Source organism: Salmo salar, chromosome ssa09, assembly GCF_905237065.1.
Source record: "Salmo salar chromosome ssa09, Ssal_v3.1, whole genome shotgun sequence".
Taxonomy (NCBI): Eukaryota; Metazoa; Chordata; class Actinopteri; order Salmoniformes; family Salmonidae; genus Salmo; species Salmo salar.
This window is the reverse complement of record NC_059450.1, coordinates 122,198,962-122,217,437: the sequence shown is the minus strand read 5'-3', so window position 1 is coordinate 122,217,437 and position 18,476 is coordinate 122,198,962. Positions and strand designations below refer to the sequence as shown.

The 18,476-nt window shown below is 41.8% G+C and overlaps 1 protein-coding gene across 4 annotated transcripts; it reads left to right on the top strand.

The window, feature by feature from the left end:
- Positions 1–1,474: 1,474 nt before the first annotated feature.
- Positions 1,475–16,602, top strand: LOC106612608 (serine protease 16). Of its 4 annotated transcripts, XM_014213930.2 has the most exons (17): positions 1,475–1,594; positions 1,756–1,818; positions 2,938–3,008; positions 3,135–3,204; positions 3,277–3,428; positions 3,709–4,759; positions 10,731–10,906; positions 11,307–11,406; positions 11,624–11,753; positions 12,030–12,153; positions 12,258–12,335; positions 12,519–12,566; positions 12,729–13,013; positions 13,371–13,512; positions 14,688–14,867; positions 15,487–15,641; positions 15,931–16,602. In XM_014213930.2, exons 6-17 carry the CDS (start codon positions 4,699–4,701, stop codon positions 15,988–15,990), a joined length of 1,539 nt encoding a protein of 512 aa, XP_014069405.2. In that variant the 5' UTR covers positions 1,475–1,594; positions 1,756–1,818; positions 2,938–3,008; positions 3,135–3,204; positions 3,277–3,428; positions 3,709–4,698; the 3' UTR covers positions 15,991–16,602. The 4 variants fall into 4 exon arrangements, with proteins under 4 accessions (XP_014069405.2, XP_014069404.2, XP_014069406.2 ...); XM_014213929.2 differs by lacking the exons at positions 1,475–1,594; positions 1,756–1,818 and having other exon boundaries at positions 2,855–3,008; XM_014213931.2 differs by lacking the exons at positions 1,475–1,594; positions 1,756–1,818 and having other exon boundaries at positions 2,855–3,008; positions 3,709–4,947.
- Positions 16,603–18,476: the final 1,874 nt, after the last annotated feature.

Sequence of the window (18,476 nt, the reverse complement as noted above, 5' to 3'; positions counted from 1 at the left end):
GGTTGCCAGTTAACAATTTGGTTATTCAATTATACTACTAACTATTGTAAGTCAATAAAGGAACTTTATTCCAGGTTGCCAGTTAACAATTTGGTTATTCAATTATACTACTAACTATTGTAAGAATTCTAACGTTATCCTGTATTTGTACTGTTTAAATTATTTCGCTCATAATTGGATAGAAACGCGAATCTATTCTGCCCCATTGAAAGCTTGTTTAGTCTTCCTCCATCCCGTAACTCAATGTTACGCCAGCTAGATTAATGGAACAGATATTAAGATTGTAGGATTGAGTGTTTAAGATGCATGGGTTTTTCGGCTCTAAAACGTTGCTAACTTCAGCTAAATGTTTTGCGCACAGGTCGTATCCATTCAATTAGCAAGGCTAGCCACCTGACAGGATAAATCACTGGAAACCGGGACCAGATTCGCTAGCTAGCTACTGTAGTTAGCTCATTTGGCTATAGATTATTACGTAGATGTCAACACTGTTGGCTAAATTGCTAGCTAATACTAAGCTCCAGCTAATGTAAACTGTTTGGTTAGCGTCTTGGCGAGGTAGGTGAAAGTTGAATACTATGCAACACTATTCTGTATAGGGGTGGATAGCAAGGTGGTTAAGCAGGTCTTAGGTCAAAACAGTGCAAATAACTATTACTGGAACTATGTTGCTCTAATTCAATGAATTTTTCGTTGTATTTCATTTTTATTCTATCAACCCTGTTCCCTACCTCTCATTTGGGTGCTGATCATCAGACACCAGTCTGGGGCTACCTGGTCTCAGTGCTGTAAGGGCCTTTTCTTCTCCTGGGGGCCCCACTACTTTTACCACCCTGTCTGTCAGTCAACCTGCCACAGCTGTCATTCACGTAGAGCTGCACTGACCAGAGAAACGCAATGACATGAATAAAGCCTTCTGTAGGTAACACCTGGCCCAAACACCACTACTTGAACACAGCTGAAGCGTTCCTGTTTTTCTAGTTGTACTTTTGTGTAATCCAGCACTGCGTTTGTGAATTTATGTGAATCCTATATTTCTTAAATGTATTTTCTCTTCCACCGTACATCCCCATTTTCTCTCAGAGAAATGGTGGAGTGCTTTACACAGATAGCTGGGGACCCGGATTGCCGGGTGGTTGTCGTCTCAGGTGCTGGAAAAGTTCACACAGCTGGTAAGATAATGTTTTCCAAAGGCTTACAATTGTCTCATGTTGAACTGGGTGATGCTTATCAATAGGATGTACCAGCAATATACCAAACATAACTGTATTCCAGTAAAAAAAATATATATTTAGGATTTTGACTGTGTAGGCGTTGACTTCATGGACGTGGCCAGTGAAATCTTACAGGCTGAGGGGGACGACATGGCCAGGATTTCCTGGAACATGCGACGCATCATCGCCAAGTACCAGGAAACCTTCACCGTCATTTAAACGGTCTATATGAACTTGTGAAATACTTACTCCTGCACAATATGTTAGGGATTGATAGTGGACAAGTAGGCAAATGCATTCTCTCTCTTTTCCACCATCCCCTTTCTTCTTGTAGTGTCCAAAGCCTGTGGTTGTGGCAGTGCAGGAAGCTTCTGTTGGAGGTGAGCTTTGGTGGTGTATTATTGATTTGCTATTGACAGTGAAGTCTTGCAAAAGCTTTCATATATTATTCATTCTTTCCAAATGTGATTCTCTTCTCCCGTGAAGGTGTTCTGCAATAAAACTGTAAAGGCTTGTCATGTTATAACATGTGTTCTGTTAGGAGTGGATCTGATCACAGCCTGTGATATGTCTCTGCACTCAGGATGCCTGGTTTCAGGTGAAGGTAAGTGGTCTTAAATAGCCCCAATGATCAACTCCATGAGGACCAAGGTCCAGGGGACATCTAAAGGCCTTTACAGACTGTACGTCGGATTCAGACTTTTACAATTATCACGTCACACTGCGATGTAACCAAATTAAAGTCTTTATATCAACCTGGCCAGATTGAACAATTTGCTTCAGTTCTGTCTTCATTCTGCGATTGGCTTGCGAGGCTATGTATTTAATCTGCACATGTGCCTGCAGCACAAGCCTAACTATGCTTATGTGCGGAAAACTAAAAGTAGGTGTCTTAGAAATAGTTTTCACATACAAACTTTATATGTCCGAACTCTGAATCAAATACGCTTTCCCAAAATAACACTGTCACTGTGGTAGAATACTTATTTTGATTGGCGATTTTGAGCATTTATCAAAATCCCATCTGGTAGTCTGATTTCAAATGTCATGTAAACCAGATTATTAGGGAAATCGCTCTTCTAGCACAGCATGTAAACATTTAGATCAAACTATTATATTCATCTGACTATTCACTATCGTATTATTGGGTGCACACTCAGACAGTGTTCCTATTGGTCAGTCACCACGATCGGCTCGTAACATCAGCCACACTACATGATAAAGGCAAAACAAATCTGACACTGCCAGAACTTTGTCGGACCGCACCAGAGGGGGCTGAGGGGAGGACAGCTCATAATGGCCAGAACGAGGTGAACAGAATAGTATCAAACATGTTTTTGTGTGTTTGATATACCATTCCATTCACTCCATTTCAGCCATTATTTTGAGCAGTCCTCCCCTCAGCAGCCTCCACTGGACCGCACGTAGTGGTACTTAATCGGCAGACCTAGACCCTGTCACACCGAACGAGTCCAACAATCGTTTACGACCTAAGAATTTGCCCACGACGTGGACAGTTTGTCTGGAACGGCAAAATCGCTGCATAAAAGGGCTAAAATCGTACAGTCTACAATGGCACAAACTGGAAGCTGTTTTCATGTGTTTTCTGTAGCAACCACCAGGGGACTCTCATAGTAAAGGATAGGCAGAAGGATGAGAAAAATGTACTTGTGCATTCTGCTTTGTATCTCTGAGTGACGTGAAAGGTCTGCCTCTCTTACAGGAAGTGGATATTGGCCTAGCAGCTGACGTTGGCACTCTGCAGCGCCAACCTAAAGTCATTGGGAGCCGCAGGTAAGAGCAAGCATTTGATATGCTTTCATTACAGCACAATGCTGCATGGTAGTCCGTTAGCTTGCATACATACACCCAGGAACACTGAGTGCTGCCAAGTATTGCATAATCTTCCTGCCTCTCCAGCCTGGTGAATGTTGGCTCTGACAGCGAGGAAGATGTACACCGATGAGGCCAAGGAAAGTGGATTAGTCAGGTATGGATACAGCGTGCGTGCGTGTATTTGTTGCATGTTGGTTTTGTGTATTCATACTCTTACCCTGTGTAGCCATGTATTTCCTGGACAAGGAGGCGTTGATGGCTGGAGCTCTGGAGATGGCAGGGGAGACAGCAGGCCGCAGCTCTGTGGCTGTCCAGGGAACCAAGGTCAACCTGATCTACTCCAGACACCACAGTGGGGCAGAGGGCCTGAACTACATTGTGAGGCTCAATACTACAAGGATGCTCACAACACCACACACATCAGCGTGGCAACAACATAGGTTATCAAAAACACACACCCAGTATAGATAACCATGGGTCTCTTAAACAAGTGTAGTTTTCTGATAAGGTGGGTGGGTAACTCTGTATCCTACCAGGGGGCACATTTTATTAAGTAGATCATTGGAAGTCCAAAATCTGACATGTAAAAAAAAAAATACAACTTTGAATGAATTACTCACTGAGACTGAGTTCAGTCTCTCTCTCTTTCGTTCTTCAGGGAACGTGGAACATGAGCATGCTGCAGAAGGATGATGTCATGAAGTCAGCTGCGGCCTCCATGGAGAAGAAGAGTCCTAAAACAATAACTTTCTCCAAGCTCTGAAGCTGAGCTGCAGAAAGAGGCCCGGAGTTAAACTTTTCTTAGCCGATGGAAAGTCAGGGGGAGAAGGGGAATGTATGGAGGGGGGTGTAGAAAGTTAAATTAAAGGGATTCCTTTATCTACTTAACCAGAGTCAAATGAACTAGTGTATACAATTGTTATGTCTCTGCGTCCAGTATAATGGAAGTTAGATGTAGTTTGGGGCGTTAGCGCTAGATTTCCAGTCTTTGCGCTAAGCTAGTTGGCGTTGGCTCGCGTAGATACCTCGTAACTTCCTTCAGACTGGACTGAGAAACATGCAAATGGTATCCGGGAGTTCATCTGACTCTGGGTAGTTAGATAAAGGGCGTCATTGCCAAAATTCTAAACGATCAATTTAAACAAATATAAAAATGACCTCTTTCGCCTCCTGACTGCATATGTTTGTGTGTTGGTGCCTTTTTGTCTGTATGAATCACCAACCCTCCTCACACTCTTGTAAATGTACATAAATGATTGCATCATACAAATGAACTGAGCCAAAGTGCCCTGTTTCTACATGTTAAGTGTTTGTGCTGAGTTTTAGGCTTTGAGCATACAATTCAATACCTAAATATGAAACTTAAGAATCTTTCACCAAGCCAATGCTCATAGCGTCGCGTTCCAGTTTGGACCACTGCCACCGTTGGAGGAGATATGCCTATTCCCCAGACTCACTTGCCGCGTCTTCATTACGCTCAATTGCCAACTTGTTGACTATAAATACGCACAGTGGGCATCAGGGGTGGACTAAAAACGTTGGTCACGCCTTAAAAGCAGAGATTCTCCTTGCATTGAGACGGCAAGGTGATCTGACCATAGTGTAGACCCATATCAGTAGGTCAGAGGTCGTTGTTGGAGGCCTGAAGATGCTTCTGTCTCCCAGCCGTTGTATCATCCTTCTTCTCCTTGTCAACTCCGTCTATTCTGGTACGTTAACGATCCATAATGACCTGAGCATTTAACAACAACAAAATACTTAAATGATCAAATTCATGAGACGGCAGGGTGGGGTAGGTTGAGGCAGCCTTGTTTCTAGGAAACCATACACAAAATTAATCAGTTGAACAAATATTCAGAAAGAGGTCATTTCATGAAGAAACCACATGGAACAACTGGTAAGCAAGTTGGGTTTAAAATACAGTTTTTCAGCAAGTTAAATTAAAGTATTGTGATAGAGGTTTCATGACGCTTGTATTGAAACAAAAGTTGATAATTTTAAGATTGTTTTATACATCAATTGTGGTCTCTTTAAGCTTCAATATGAGGTCCTAAACCTAGCATGAAAGTGAATCCTTGTATCTCTATGGGCTAATATAATATACACTTTGGTCAAATATAATTTTAATGCATAGGCCTATAGTTTAAATATTGAGGTGAATCCATAAAATTGTCGTATTCAGAGAAACGAAATTGGCTAATGTATAGGCTATAATTAGATAATTATGCAAAATGTGAAATTGTCTACTTAGAAATTGAGCAGCTTCTATATCTAGAAAAGTTGATTCTGTTCCTGACTACATGGTTTATTATTACTTTAAGTATGTATTGAATTATAATAAAACCCATGAAAATAAAATAAACATATGAATTAGACCGATAAGAGGGTGGCAGAGGGTTACCTGGCAGAGGGTTATACCTTATGAGCAAAAGCGATGTGCTGAGTCCATCGGAATTAATACAACATTGTATCCAATCCTAAAAAGGTCTGTGACACGTTTGGATAGCAATTTTTGTAGAACGAAATGTGAAAGATATTTGTAGTAATTGTTATGGAGTGGAATATGTGCACATTCTGATTTTCAAGTCTCAGGAGGCTCTCGTGGTTTGACCAACAACTACGCGCGTAATTTAGCTCCATATGCGTCTTAATGTAAGCATTTCTAATGCAAAAAGTGTGGTGTACCACAGGGCAGCCTGCTTGGACCATTATAGTTTTCTGTGTTTACTAATGACTTTATACTGACCTTGAATAAAGCCTGTGTGTCCATGTACGCATTTGTTTTCAAACCATTTCAGATTTTACAGTTTTTCTTTTATTATTTATTTCACCTTTATTTATCCAGGTAGGCAAGTTGAGAACAAGTTCTCATTAACAATTGCGACCTGGCCAAGATAAAGCAAAGCAGTTCGACAACATACAACAACACAGAGTTACACATGGAGTAAAAAAAACATACAGTCAATAATAGGATAGAAAAATAAGTCTATATACAATGTGAGCAAATGAGGTGAGATAAGGGAGGTAAAGGCAAAAAAGGCCATGGTGGCAAAGTAAATACAATATAGCAAGTAAAACACTGGAATGGTAGATTTGTAGTAGAAGAAAGTGCAAAGTAGAAATAAATAATGGGGTGCAAAGGAGCAAAATAAATAAATACAGTAGGGGAAGAGGGAGTTGTTTGGGCTAAATTATAGATGGGCTATGTACAGGTGCAGTGATCTGTGAGCTGCTCTGACAGCTGGTGCTTAAAGCTAGTGAGGGAGATAAGTGTTTCCAGTTTCAGAGATTTTTGTAGTTCGTTCCAGTCATTGGCAGCAGAGAACTGGAAGGAGAGACGGCCAAAGGAGGAATTGGCTTTGGGGGTGACCAGAGAGATATACCTGCTGGAGCGCGTGCTACAGGTGGGTGCTGCTATGGTGACCAGTGAGCGGAGATAAGGGGGGACTTTACCTAGCAGGGTCTTGTAGATGACTTGGAGCCAGTGGGTTTGGCGACGATTATGAAGCAAAGGCCAGCCAACGAGAGCGTACAGGTCGCAGTGGTGGGTAGTATATGGGGCTTTGGTGACAAAACAGATGGCACTGTGATAGACTGCATCCAGTTTGATGAGTACGGTATTGGAGGCAATTTTGTAAATGACATCGCCGAAGTCGAGGATCGGTAGGATGGTCAGTTTTACGAGGGTATGTTTGGCAGCATGAGTGAAGGATGCTTTGTTGCGAAATTGGAATCCAATTCTAGATTTAACTTTGGATTGGAGATGTTTGATGTGAGTCTGGAAGGAGAGTTTATAGTCTAACCAAACACCTAGGTATTTGTAGTTGTCCACATATTCTAAGTCAGAACCGTCCAGAGTAGTGATGCTGGACAGGCGGGCAGGTGCAGGCAGCGATCGGTTGAAGAGCACGCATTTAGTTTTACTTGTATTTAGGAGCAGTTGGAGGCCACGGAAGGAGAGTTGTATGGCATTGAAGCTCGTGTGGAGGTGAGTCAACACAGTGTCCAAAGAAGGGCCAGAAGTATACAGAATGGTGTCGTCTGCGTAGAGGTGGATCAGAGACTCATCTGCAGCAAGAGTTGGCCCAAGAATTGAACCCTGTGGCACCCCCATAGAGACTGCCAGAGGTCCGGACAACAGGCCCTCCGATTTGACACACTGAACTCTATCAGAGAAGTAGTTGGTGAACCAGGCGATGCAATCATTTGAGAAACCAAGGCTATTGAGTCTGCCGATGAGGATGTGGTGATTGACAGAGTCGTAAGCCTTGGCCAGGTCAATGAATACGGCAGCACAGTATTGTTTCTTATCGATGGCGGCTACGATATCGTTTAGGACCTTGAGTGTGGCTGAGGTGCACCCATGACCAGCTGTGAAACCAGATTGCATAGCGGAGAAGGTGCAGTGGGATTCGAAATGGTCGGTAATCTGTTTGTTGACTTGGCTTTCGAAGACCTTAGAAAGGCAAGATAGGATGGATATAGGTATGTAGCAATTTGGGTCAAGAGTGTCTCCTCCTTTGAAGAGCGGGATGACAGCAGCTGCTTTCCAATCAATGGGAATCTCAGACGACACGAAAGAGAGGTTGAACAGGCTAGTAATAGGGGTTGCAATAATTTCGGCAGATAATTTTAGAAAGACAGGGTCCAGATTGTCTAGCCTGGCTCATTTGTAGGTGTCCAGATTTTGCAGCTCTTTCAGAGCATCAGCTGAATGGATTTGGGAGAAAGAGAAATGGGGAAGGCTTGGGCGAGTAGCTGTGGGGGGTGCAGTGCTGTTGACTGCAGTAGGGGTAGCCAGGTGGAAAGCATAGCCAGCCGTAGAAAAATGCTTATTGAAATTCTCAATTATAGTGGGTTTATCGGTGGTGACAGAGTATCCTATCCTCAGTGCAGCGGGCAGCTGGGAGGAGGTGTTCTTATTCTCCATGGACTTTACAATGTCCCAGAACTTTTTTTGAATTTGTGTTGCAGGAAGCAAATTTCTGCTTGAAAAACCTAGCCTTGGCTTTTCTGACTGCCTGTGTATATTGGTTTGACCGGTTTGACCGCTGACCCATTACGGATGCATGCAATGAGGCAGTGATCGCTGAGATCTTGGTTGAAAACAGCAGAGGTGTATTTAGAGGGCAAGTTTGTTAGGATGATATCTATGAGCGTGCCCGTGTTTACGGATTTGGGGTTGTACCTGGTAGATTCCTTGATAATTTGTTTGAAATTGAGGGCATCTAGCTTAGATTGTAGGACGGTGGGAGGTGTTAAGCATATCCCAGCTTAGGTCACCTAACAGTACGAACTCTGAAGATAAATGGGCTGCAATCAATTCACAATTTTCTGCAACAACCTAAGGAAAGTAAAAAAAATAAAAATAGGCCTAGTTACATACAAAATACAAGGAAGCAAAAAATACAACACAATAGAAAAACAACATAAGATCAATCATAGAATCATAAAAATCAAACACATTCTTCCAAACCCACACCTACTCATTCAAGGGTTTTCTTTATTTTGACTATGTTTTAAATTGTACAATAATAGTGAAGACACCCAAACTATGAAATAACACATTGGAATCATGTAGTAACTAAAAAAGTGTTAACCTGTTGGGGATAGGGGGCAGTATTTGCACGGCCGGATAAAAAACGTAGCCGATTTAATCTGGTTACTACTCCTGCCCAGTAACTAGAATATGCATATAATTATTGCCTTTGGATGGAAAACACCCTAAAGTTTCTAAAACTGTTTGAATGGTGTCTGTGAGTATAACAGAACTCATATGGCAGGCAAAAACCTGAGAAGATTCCTTACAGGAAGTGGCCTGTCTGACCATTCCTTGAGCTTCTTGACTCTGTTTATTGAAGACTGAGGATCTTTGCTGTAACGCGACACTTCCTACGGCTCCCATAGGCTCTCAGAAGGCGGGAAAAAGCTGAATGATGTAATTCCAGCCCCAGGCTGAAACACATTAGCGCTTTTGGCAAGTGCTCTATCAGAGGACAATGGGCTGAGGCGCATGCACGAGTCGACCCCATGTTTTTATTTTCTATCGTCTTTGAACCTAAACACAGATTCCCGGTCGGAATATTATCGCTTTTTTACGAGATAAATTGCATAAAAATTGATTTTAAACAGTGGTTGACATGCTTCGAAGTACGGTAATGGAATATTTAGAATTTTTTTGTCACGAATTGCGCCGTCCTGGGAGTGCATTCTGACGAAGACAACAAAGGTAATAACATTTTTGTTTTAGTAAATCTGATTTTGGTGAAGGCTAAACTTGCCGGGTGTCTAAATAGCTAGCCCGTGATGGCTGGGCTATGTACTTAGAATATTGCAAAATGTGCTTTCACCAAAAAGCTATTTTAAAATCGGACATATCGAGTGCATAGAGGAGTTCTGTATCTATAATTCTTAAAATAATTGTTATTCTTTTTGTGAACGTTTATCGTGAGTAATTTAGTAAATTATTAGTAAATTCCCCGGAAGTTTGCGGGGGTATGCTAGTTCTGAACGTCACATGCTAATGTAAAAAGCTGTTTTTTGATATAAATATGAACTTGATTGAACAAAACATGCATGTATTGTATAACATAATGTCCTAGGTGTGTATCTGATGAAGATCATCAAAGGTTAGTGCTGCATTTAGCTGTCTTCTGGGTTTTTGTGACATTATATGCTCGCTTGAAAAATGGGTGTCTGATTATTTCTGGCTGGGTACTCTGCTGACATAATCTAATGTTTTGCTTTCGCTGTAAAGCCTTTTTGAAATCGGACAGTGTGGTTAGATAAAGGAGAGTCTTGTCTTTAAAATGCTGTGAAATAGTCATATGTTTGAAAAATTGAAGTTTTTGTATTTTTGAGGAATTTGTAATTCGCGCCACGCCTATCATTGGATATTGGAGCAGGTGTTCCGCTAGTGGAACGTCTATTAACGCGCAACTACAAACGATTGATTTAATCGTATTATCTCTATCTTTGCCCGTCCTTCTCTGTCCATCTCGTCTTTTGCAGTGGTGTAAAGTACTTAAGTAATAATACTTTAAAGTACTACTTAAGTAGTTTTGGGGGGTGTCTGTACTTTACTATTTATATTTTTGACAACTTTTCCTTTTACTTCACTACATTCCTAAAGAAAATATTGTACTTTTTACTCCATACATTTTCCCTGACAACCCAAAGTGTCCCTTACATTTTGAATGCTTAGCAGAACAAGAAAAGTGTGAAATTCACGGGCTTATCAAGAGAACACGTGGTCATCAGTACTGCCTATGCTCTGACGGACTCACTAAACACAAATGCATCTTTTGTAAATAATGTCTGTGTTGGAGAATGCCCCTGGCAATCCGTACATTTTAAAAACAAGAACATGGTGCCGTCCGATTTGCTTAATATAATACATTTGAAATGATTTATACTTTTACTTTTGATATTTAAGTATATTTTACCAATTAATTTTACTTTTGATACTTTAGTATATTTTAGCAATTAAATTTACTTTTGATACTTAAGTATATTTAAAACCAAATACTTTAAAACTTTTACTCAAGTAGTATTTTACTGTGTGACTTTTAGTTGAGTAACTTTCTATTAAGGTATCTAAACTTGACTCAAGTATGACAATTGGGTACTTTTTCCACCACTGGTCTTTTGATATGTCATATCACATTTTATATTTCATAGGACGAGTTCTGAGGAAGATTAAGGAGCGCGTGCGTAAAATTCAGTATGAAAAAGCGAAGAAGAATGTGCTGATGAGCGCAGTCAACGGACATAAACCCATATGCGAAGTGAGAGACGGGAAAATTCACCAACCCCTGGACCACTTCGACAGTCAAAATGATGAAACCTTTCCTCAGGTGACCCACCACCAAAACATGCACCTACAGTGAGGTCCAAAAGTATTTGGACAGTGACATATTTTTGGTTGTTTTGGCTCTGTTCTCCAGCACTTTTGATTTGAAATGATACAAAGACTATGAGGTCAACGTGCAGACTGTCAGCTTTAATTTCAGGGTATTTTCATCCATAGGGAGACAGCACTTTTTGTACATAACCCCCCATTTTAGGGAACCAAAAGTATTAGGACAAATTCACTTATGTGTATTAGAGTATTCAAAAGTTTAGTATTTGGTGTCATTCCTAGCATGCAATGACTACAGCTTGTGACTACAAACTTGTTGAATGCATTTGTAGTTTGTTTTGTTGTTCTCTTATTCTCTCGCTTCCTCTCCCTCTCTCTCACCCTCTCTCTCTCAGAGGTTTTTAGTGAATGAAGCCTATTGGGAGCGTCCTCATGGCCCAGTGTTCCTGTTCATCGGAGGGGAGGGCCCCATCTCTGAGTTCGATGTGCTGGCAGGTAAACACAAAGCTCCCCGTCACGCTCTTAAGTAATATGAAAAGAAAATGGAAATGCATTGACACAATAAGTTAGGCTTACATAGGTGTTATGAATATGATACTTGTATTTAGTTACAAGTCAATGCCTGTCCTTTGGTTTTTGTCTTGTTGATACCTCTACCAACTCTTAACCTCCCCCTATTTCTCCTCTGCTCCTGCTTTGTGTGTATCTGTAGGCCACCATGTGGACATGGCTGAGGAGCACGGGGCCCTGCTTGTGGCCCTGGAGCATCGTTTCTACGGCGAGAGCATCAACAAAGACGGCCTGGAGACTGAGAACCTGGGAGACCTGTCCAGCCAGCAGGCGTGAGTACTGGTGGGAGGAGGGAGTCAATGTGATGACATTGAATCAATGTGGAAAACTGATTGGATTTGCAAAAAGTAATCAATGTGAGGGAATTTAACTTATTTTTTTCACCCACTTTTGAACCTAAATCCAATGGCATGGTGCATTTTGGGGGATTTCATGTTGAATTCACATTAGTTGACAACTCAACCAAATGTAAATGCTGAGCGCTTTTGAGTGTGCTTGAATTGGGCAGAGATTCAATTTCATTTTCTCTGCCATCTCTTGGTTTCCAGTCTCACCGACATCGCAGAATTCCATCAATACATCAGCGATCGCTTTGACCTCTCCGACAAAAATACCTGGATCAGCTTCGGAGGTTCCTATGCTGGGGCCTTGTCTGCCTGGCTCAGGGGAAAGGTCTTTATTTATACTTAGGACTGGACAGCAGTGTTACTGTATGCTGGTCTACTGTATTCCATGGTAATAATACTAAATAATGTCCTTTGTTCCTGCGTTTCCAGTTCCCCCACCTGGTCTACGGTGCTGTGGCCTCCTCCGCTCCTGTCAAAGCCAAACTGGACTTCTCCGCCTTCAACAAAGTAAAGATCTCATCATTAGTACTACTTGTAGTAGTAGTATTAGTACAAGTAGTAATAATAGTAATAGTAGTAGTAGACATACTAGTAACTGTTGCACTGTTTATAGTGTTAATAGCATGGTAGATGTGATGTTCAGCTGTACAGACAACGGTGGAAACAAACCGTGGTGTTGCTCTCTTCTAGGTGGTGGGTCTAAGTCTTGCGAACGAGGACGTTGGAGGTTCAGATAAGGTTTGAGAACATTTACAGTAGATGTGGGCGCTTGAAATCATGTGTTGGAGTGTCTGACTGTATGAGTCTTCTACTGTGTGATTTCACTCTCTCTGTCTCCTTGTTACTGTCTCTCTCTCTCCGCTGTCTCTCCACCCCCCTCTTTCTCGCTCTCTCCTTCAGTGTGTGGGGGACATCTGGGAGGCCTTTGCTGCCGTGGAGGCCGCCCTGTTTGCGGGGAAAGCCACTGAGGCTGGGAAGGATTTTGGGTGCTGTGAGACCCCTGAGGATCTGGAGGACCAGATCGAGCTGATGCAGAGCCTGGCTGACATTGTCATGGGAACCGTGGCGTACAACGAGGAGGGGGGCATCCTGACTATTGAGGACCTCTGTGACATCATGACCAATGAGACAGAGACCTTCGATTCAGAGACTGAGGCCTACGACCGGCTGATCAAACTGGTGCAGGTATTAGGTGTATTGTACATATTCAAACACACGCACACACAAATGTATGCACACACACACACATACGGCCTCACACACACACATTCAGTTGTACACCTGACTAGGTATCCCCCCACACACACACACACACACACACACACACACACACACACACACACACACACACACACACACACACACACACACACACACACACACACACACACACAGCCCCACAGTGACAATTTTTTGATTAACCAGGAGAGGGCTGTATTGAGCTACAGTTGTGCATCCCCTTGCCTTGACTGATGCAGAACAGTCAGAACACTGTTACTGTGTTTGTGTGCATGCATATTTATGTGTGTGTGTGTTTATTAGATAGACCGTGCCACTGGCGAGGAGCCCTGTCTGGATACGTCCCACAAGCAGACCATCAAGGACTTGAGAGACACCAATCTGGACTCTGCCTACAATGGAGCGAGACAGTGGTACTACCAGACCTGCACTGAGTTCGGCTTCTGTGAGTAACGCTCCACCACACAACACTGTCAGTCCTAGAGGAGAAACAGTGAGGTCCGAAATTATTCATGCCTTTTGATAAAGATGAACAATAATGACCGTATAAAATAAATAATTCAAATACTGAGCTACAGTATATTGTATGCAAAAAAAATGTGAAATTATATTATTTTATACTAAAACAATTGCTCAGAGAAAGAGATTTTGTTTACCAAGTAATGCATTTTTTTCTCTAAAAGGTAGGGGTCTAAATTATTCACACCCCTAAAAATTCTTATAAATAAAGTAGTCAAAAGTTTAGTATTTGGTCACATATCCCTAGAACACAGTGCCTACTGCAAGCTTGTGACTCTACAACCTTGTTGGATGTATTTTCAGTTCATTCTGGTTGTGTTTCAGATTATGTTGTGCCCAATTTAAATGAATGGTAAATAATATATTGTGTCATTTTGGAGTCACTTTTATTGTAAATAAGCATAGATAATAAGAATGTTTCTAAACACATCTACAGTAATGTGGATGCTACCATGATTAGGTATAATTCTGAATGAATCGTGAATAATGATGATTGAGAAAGTTACAGAGGGTCAAAGATCATACCCCCAAGACATGCTAATCTCCCCTGTTATTGGGAGCATCCACATTACTGTAGAAGCATTTCGCTACACTCGCATTAACATCTGCTAACCATGTGTATGTGACCAATAAAATATGATTTGATATGGGACCAAATACTATTAGTGTAAAATAAAGTAAAATAATTTCCCCTTTTTTTTAAGCATACAATATAGCTCAGTATTTGAATAATTTATTGCTCATCTTTATCAAGGATGTCAATAATTTTGAACCCCACTACATTTACCAAGCTCAAATCCTCTAGTATAACCAAGGTAGTTGCATCAGTCAGGGAGTTGACTGCTCACAGCACTGGAGGGTAAAAACAGGTCCAGAGTTCATTTCCCCCTAAGCAGCACATTCATACGCCCAATGCATTAACACTAGCTGTACAAAGCTCCCACTCTTTGGTACGGTATCACTCATTATATGATCAGTATTACTATATGCCCATAGCCACTCAGCTGTATCTTACATTACAGAAATAGAACTACACATCATAATTCAATAGGAATTCATTGTATTTCTATGGCTTACATCATCATTGTTTTGTTGTAACAGACCAGACGTGTGAGGACGCCAGCTGTCCCTTCTCCCGCATGCTGACCCTACAGGCTCAGACTGACCTGTGTCCTGAGGTGTTCAACATCCCCCAGCACAGTCTGCCCGGACACATCGCCTTCACCAACAAGTACTATGGAGGAGACCACCCCGACACTGACAGGGTGCTCTATGTCAACGGTGAGCAGAGACTTCACAGATAGATACAGTAGATAAGGGATATCTAGTCAGCTGCACAACTGAATGAATTCAGCTGAAATGTGTCTTCAGCATTTAAACCCAACCCCTCTGAATCAGAGAGGTGCGGGGGGCCCGGGGAGCAGTTGTTTGTTCAAGTGCAGAACAGAAGATTTTCCCACCTTGCCGGATCTGGGATTCGAACCAGCAACCTTTCGGTTACTTGCCCAACCACTAGATAGATAGACAGATAGATAGATAAGATAAGATAGATAGATAGATTAGATATATAAGATAGATAAGATAGATAGATAAGATAGATAGATGTTGGAGGTTGAAACCATTACCTCTCATTACATCATAGTGTAATTTAAACCCACTGGCAGTGAATCAATGTACTGTGTCTATGTGAGTGATTGTGTGACAGCAGAGGGGGTTAGTGGGAGGAGCTTTAGGAGGACGGGCTCAATGTAATGGCTGGAATGGCATCAATGGAACGGCATCAAAAACATCAAGCATATGGAAACCACAATGAGCCCACCCTCCTATAGCTCCTCCCACCAGCCTCCTCTGTGTGACAGTCAGTATATGACCTGTCCCTCTGGTCTGTGACCTCTGTCAGGTGACATTGACCCCTGGCATGAGCTCAGCGTCCTGGAAGAGGACTTGGACAAGGAGGACGAAGACATGACCATCCTCATCGAGGGCACCGCCCACTGTGCCGACATGAACCCCGATGGCGTCGCAGACCGCCCCGCCCTGAAGCAGGCCCGCAAGGTACGGCACACGGCAGGCCAGACCACACTACGTTGATGTAACTGAGAGAGACACTGACTGTGAGCTTTGGCGGCACATGAAGAAAATGTATGCTTCAGAACTGTACAGTATGTCTCAATTTAACACTTTGGGCCGGTTTCCCAAAAACAAAAAAAGCATGGTCAACGGTCAATAGCTTTTTAGTCGCGGACTAATCTTAATCTGTGTCCAGGAAACTGCCCCATAGTCTATATTATTTTAAACCTTCTCTTCCCCTCATCCTGATCTGTCTTTTCTCTCTGGTTGCCAGGCCATTGAGAGGAAGGTTGCCAAGTGGCTGAAGGAAGCTGCCAGGAAGCTTATGGACTGATGCACCCAACGACAGGTCACCTGATCATCTGACTGTCATGACCATCACTCAGCCAATTAAACTGATCTGACCTGGTTGTACTGCGGTGACCCCTCCTCCTGTTCCTGTAGCTCCGTGCTCATATTACAAATTTCTGTACCATTACTATAACCACAACTATGGCCCCTACAGCAAATCACTTCATGTGTGTGCATGTGCTTGTTTGTGTGTGTCAAACTTTGGGCAGTGAATCACATGGTGCTGTTTCCTGAGCCCATCTCTTCATGTTTATTCCCATGATGATCACATGACCATTGGGTCAGGTCCTCTAAGGTGGCGTTCTTCGGGTGGTTTTTCTAACGTTTTTCTAGTGTTTTGCTTCAGTTTTTCTAGTGTGCTTGAATTTACTCCAGTATATAAGTTTCAGGGCAGGTGGGGGCAGAGCCCCATGTGTTTTGAGCCCCACATTTTTAGCAAAAAAATAAAATTAAAATAATAATTTGTATTTGTATTTTTTTTGGACTTGCCTGTTTTGCATGTTATTTTGGCATTAATACGTGTCATATATCAGTTTTCTAACAATATTAAAAAATATAGAAATTATTGAGTTAATAAAGCAGCACACAAACATGGTCTCTTTTTTGTTTTCTTGAGTAAGGCAGCTCCAAAATGCAGGTGTTTCAGCCAAGCTCAGTGCTTTCTGTGGTGGTGTGGCAAGCCAGTAGAAAATACAGAGCGTTGTGCTGTGATTGGCTCAGTGTTCTGTCACTCATGGGGACACTACATCACTGCCAAGTCTAAGGGTAGACCTGACGTCATCATGAGTTCCCAGGTGTCTTGAAAGCACCATAAATCCAGAGAATGCCAGACTAATGATAAAGTTTGATGACAAAATTTGCCCGCGAAGGACCGCAGCGCCACCTTCCCGTTCAAGTAAGCACAGCTCAACAAGATGAGTTCAAACATGTCTTGTATGCTGCTGCATAAATGATGTAATATACCAGGGAGATATGTATACTGTAGCTAAGAAAGTAATACTAAGTGTATGTTGTGTAGTAAGCTGTTAGTAGCCCATGTGACTCATCCTAATCATTTGGTCTTTTTTCACCTTTTAATTTTACATACTGTTCTGACTTGGTGGTGCACATGTAGCCTATAACCTGTTTTTGAGAAATGTAAGCATAGAATAATGTAAGCGCTTCCATGTCTGCTTATATGCCCCCTTTATTTATCCTATGGTTCTGACTTGGTGTACAAGGAGAATACTGTAATGTTCTGAATTATGTCGCTGTACATTTCAAAAGTGTTATATTAGTTATATTTTTAAATGTAAATGGTTTAAATTGAACCTTTATTTAAGGAGGCAAGTCAGTTAAGAACAAATTCTTAGTTACAATGACGGCCTACCCCGGCCAAACCTGGATGACGCTGGGACAATTGTGCGCCGTCCTATGGGACTCCCAATCACAGCCTGGATTTAAACCTGGGACTGTAGTGATGCCTCTTGCACTAAGATGCAGTGCCTTAGACCGCTGCGCCACTCGGGAGCCCCAATTTGACTACGTCCGTCCTATCTCACTCATTAATGTCTTAATTGAAATTACAGATTGCTTCTTATCCGCTTGTCGTCCCCTTATGGGGCAGCATGTAGCCTAGTGGTTAGAGTGTTGGACTAGTAACTGAAAGGTTGCAAGATCGAATCCCCGAGCTGACAAGGTAAAAATCTGTCGTTCTGCACCTGAACATGGCAGTTAACACACTGTTCCTAGGCTGTTATTGAAAAAAAGAATTTGTACTTAACTGACTTGCCTAGTCAAATTTAAAAAAATATGCCATAGTTTGTACATCTCAATTGTCAGTAGAAACTGCATTTGTTTAAGCAAGTCAGCCATATCAGCTCTGTTTTTTTAAAAGGCAGCAAATGAGACTGAATGTACTGTTTCGCTGCTGGACAAGGCTCCGCTGATGGCCAGGTGTAGCAGTGGTAGAGCGCAATTCATGTATTGTTTAGTGTTGTGTAGTGGCTTTGCTTGCATGCATTACTCATTTAATTTTTTTGCCCCACCAAGATTTACATGCTAAAATCGCCACTGATAGGCAGTTTTAGTAATTTAGGGAAACACTTATAATGCTGTACACAGTATTTAAGTTTTCTAGCTACATACTATTATAGCTAACCAGAGAGTCTCAGTCTAGATTCAGTGAAGTTATCTCAGACAATTCATTATCTGAATGTATTCTGGATTGTTTTGTAGCTTGTGTTGATCTTATCAAATCAAATATTATTTGTCACATATGCCGAATACACAGGTTTAGACCTTACAGTGAAATGCTTACTTACAAGCCCTTAACCAATAATGCAGTTCAAGAAATAGAGTAAAACATTTTTTTTACTAAAAAAAAATATATAAAAAAGAAAATGAACACAATAAAATGACAATAATGAGGCTATATACAGGGGTTACCGGTACTGAGTCAATGGGCGGGGGTATGGGTTAGTCGAGGAA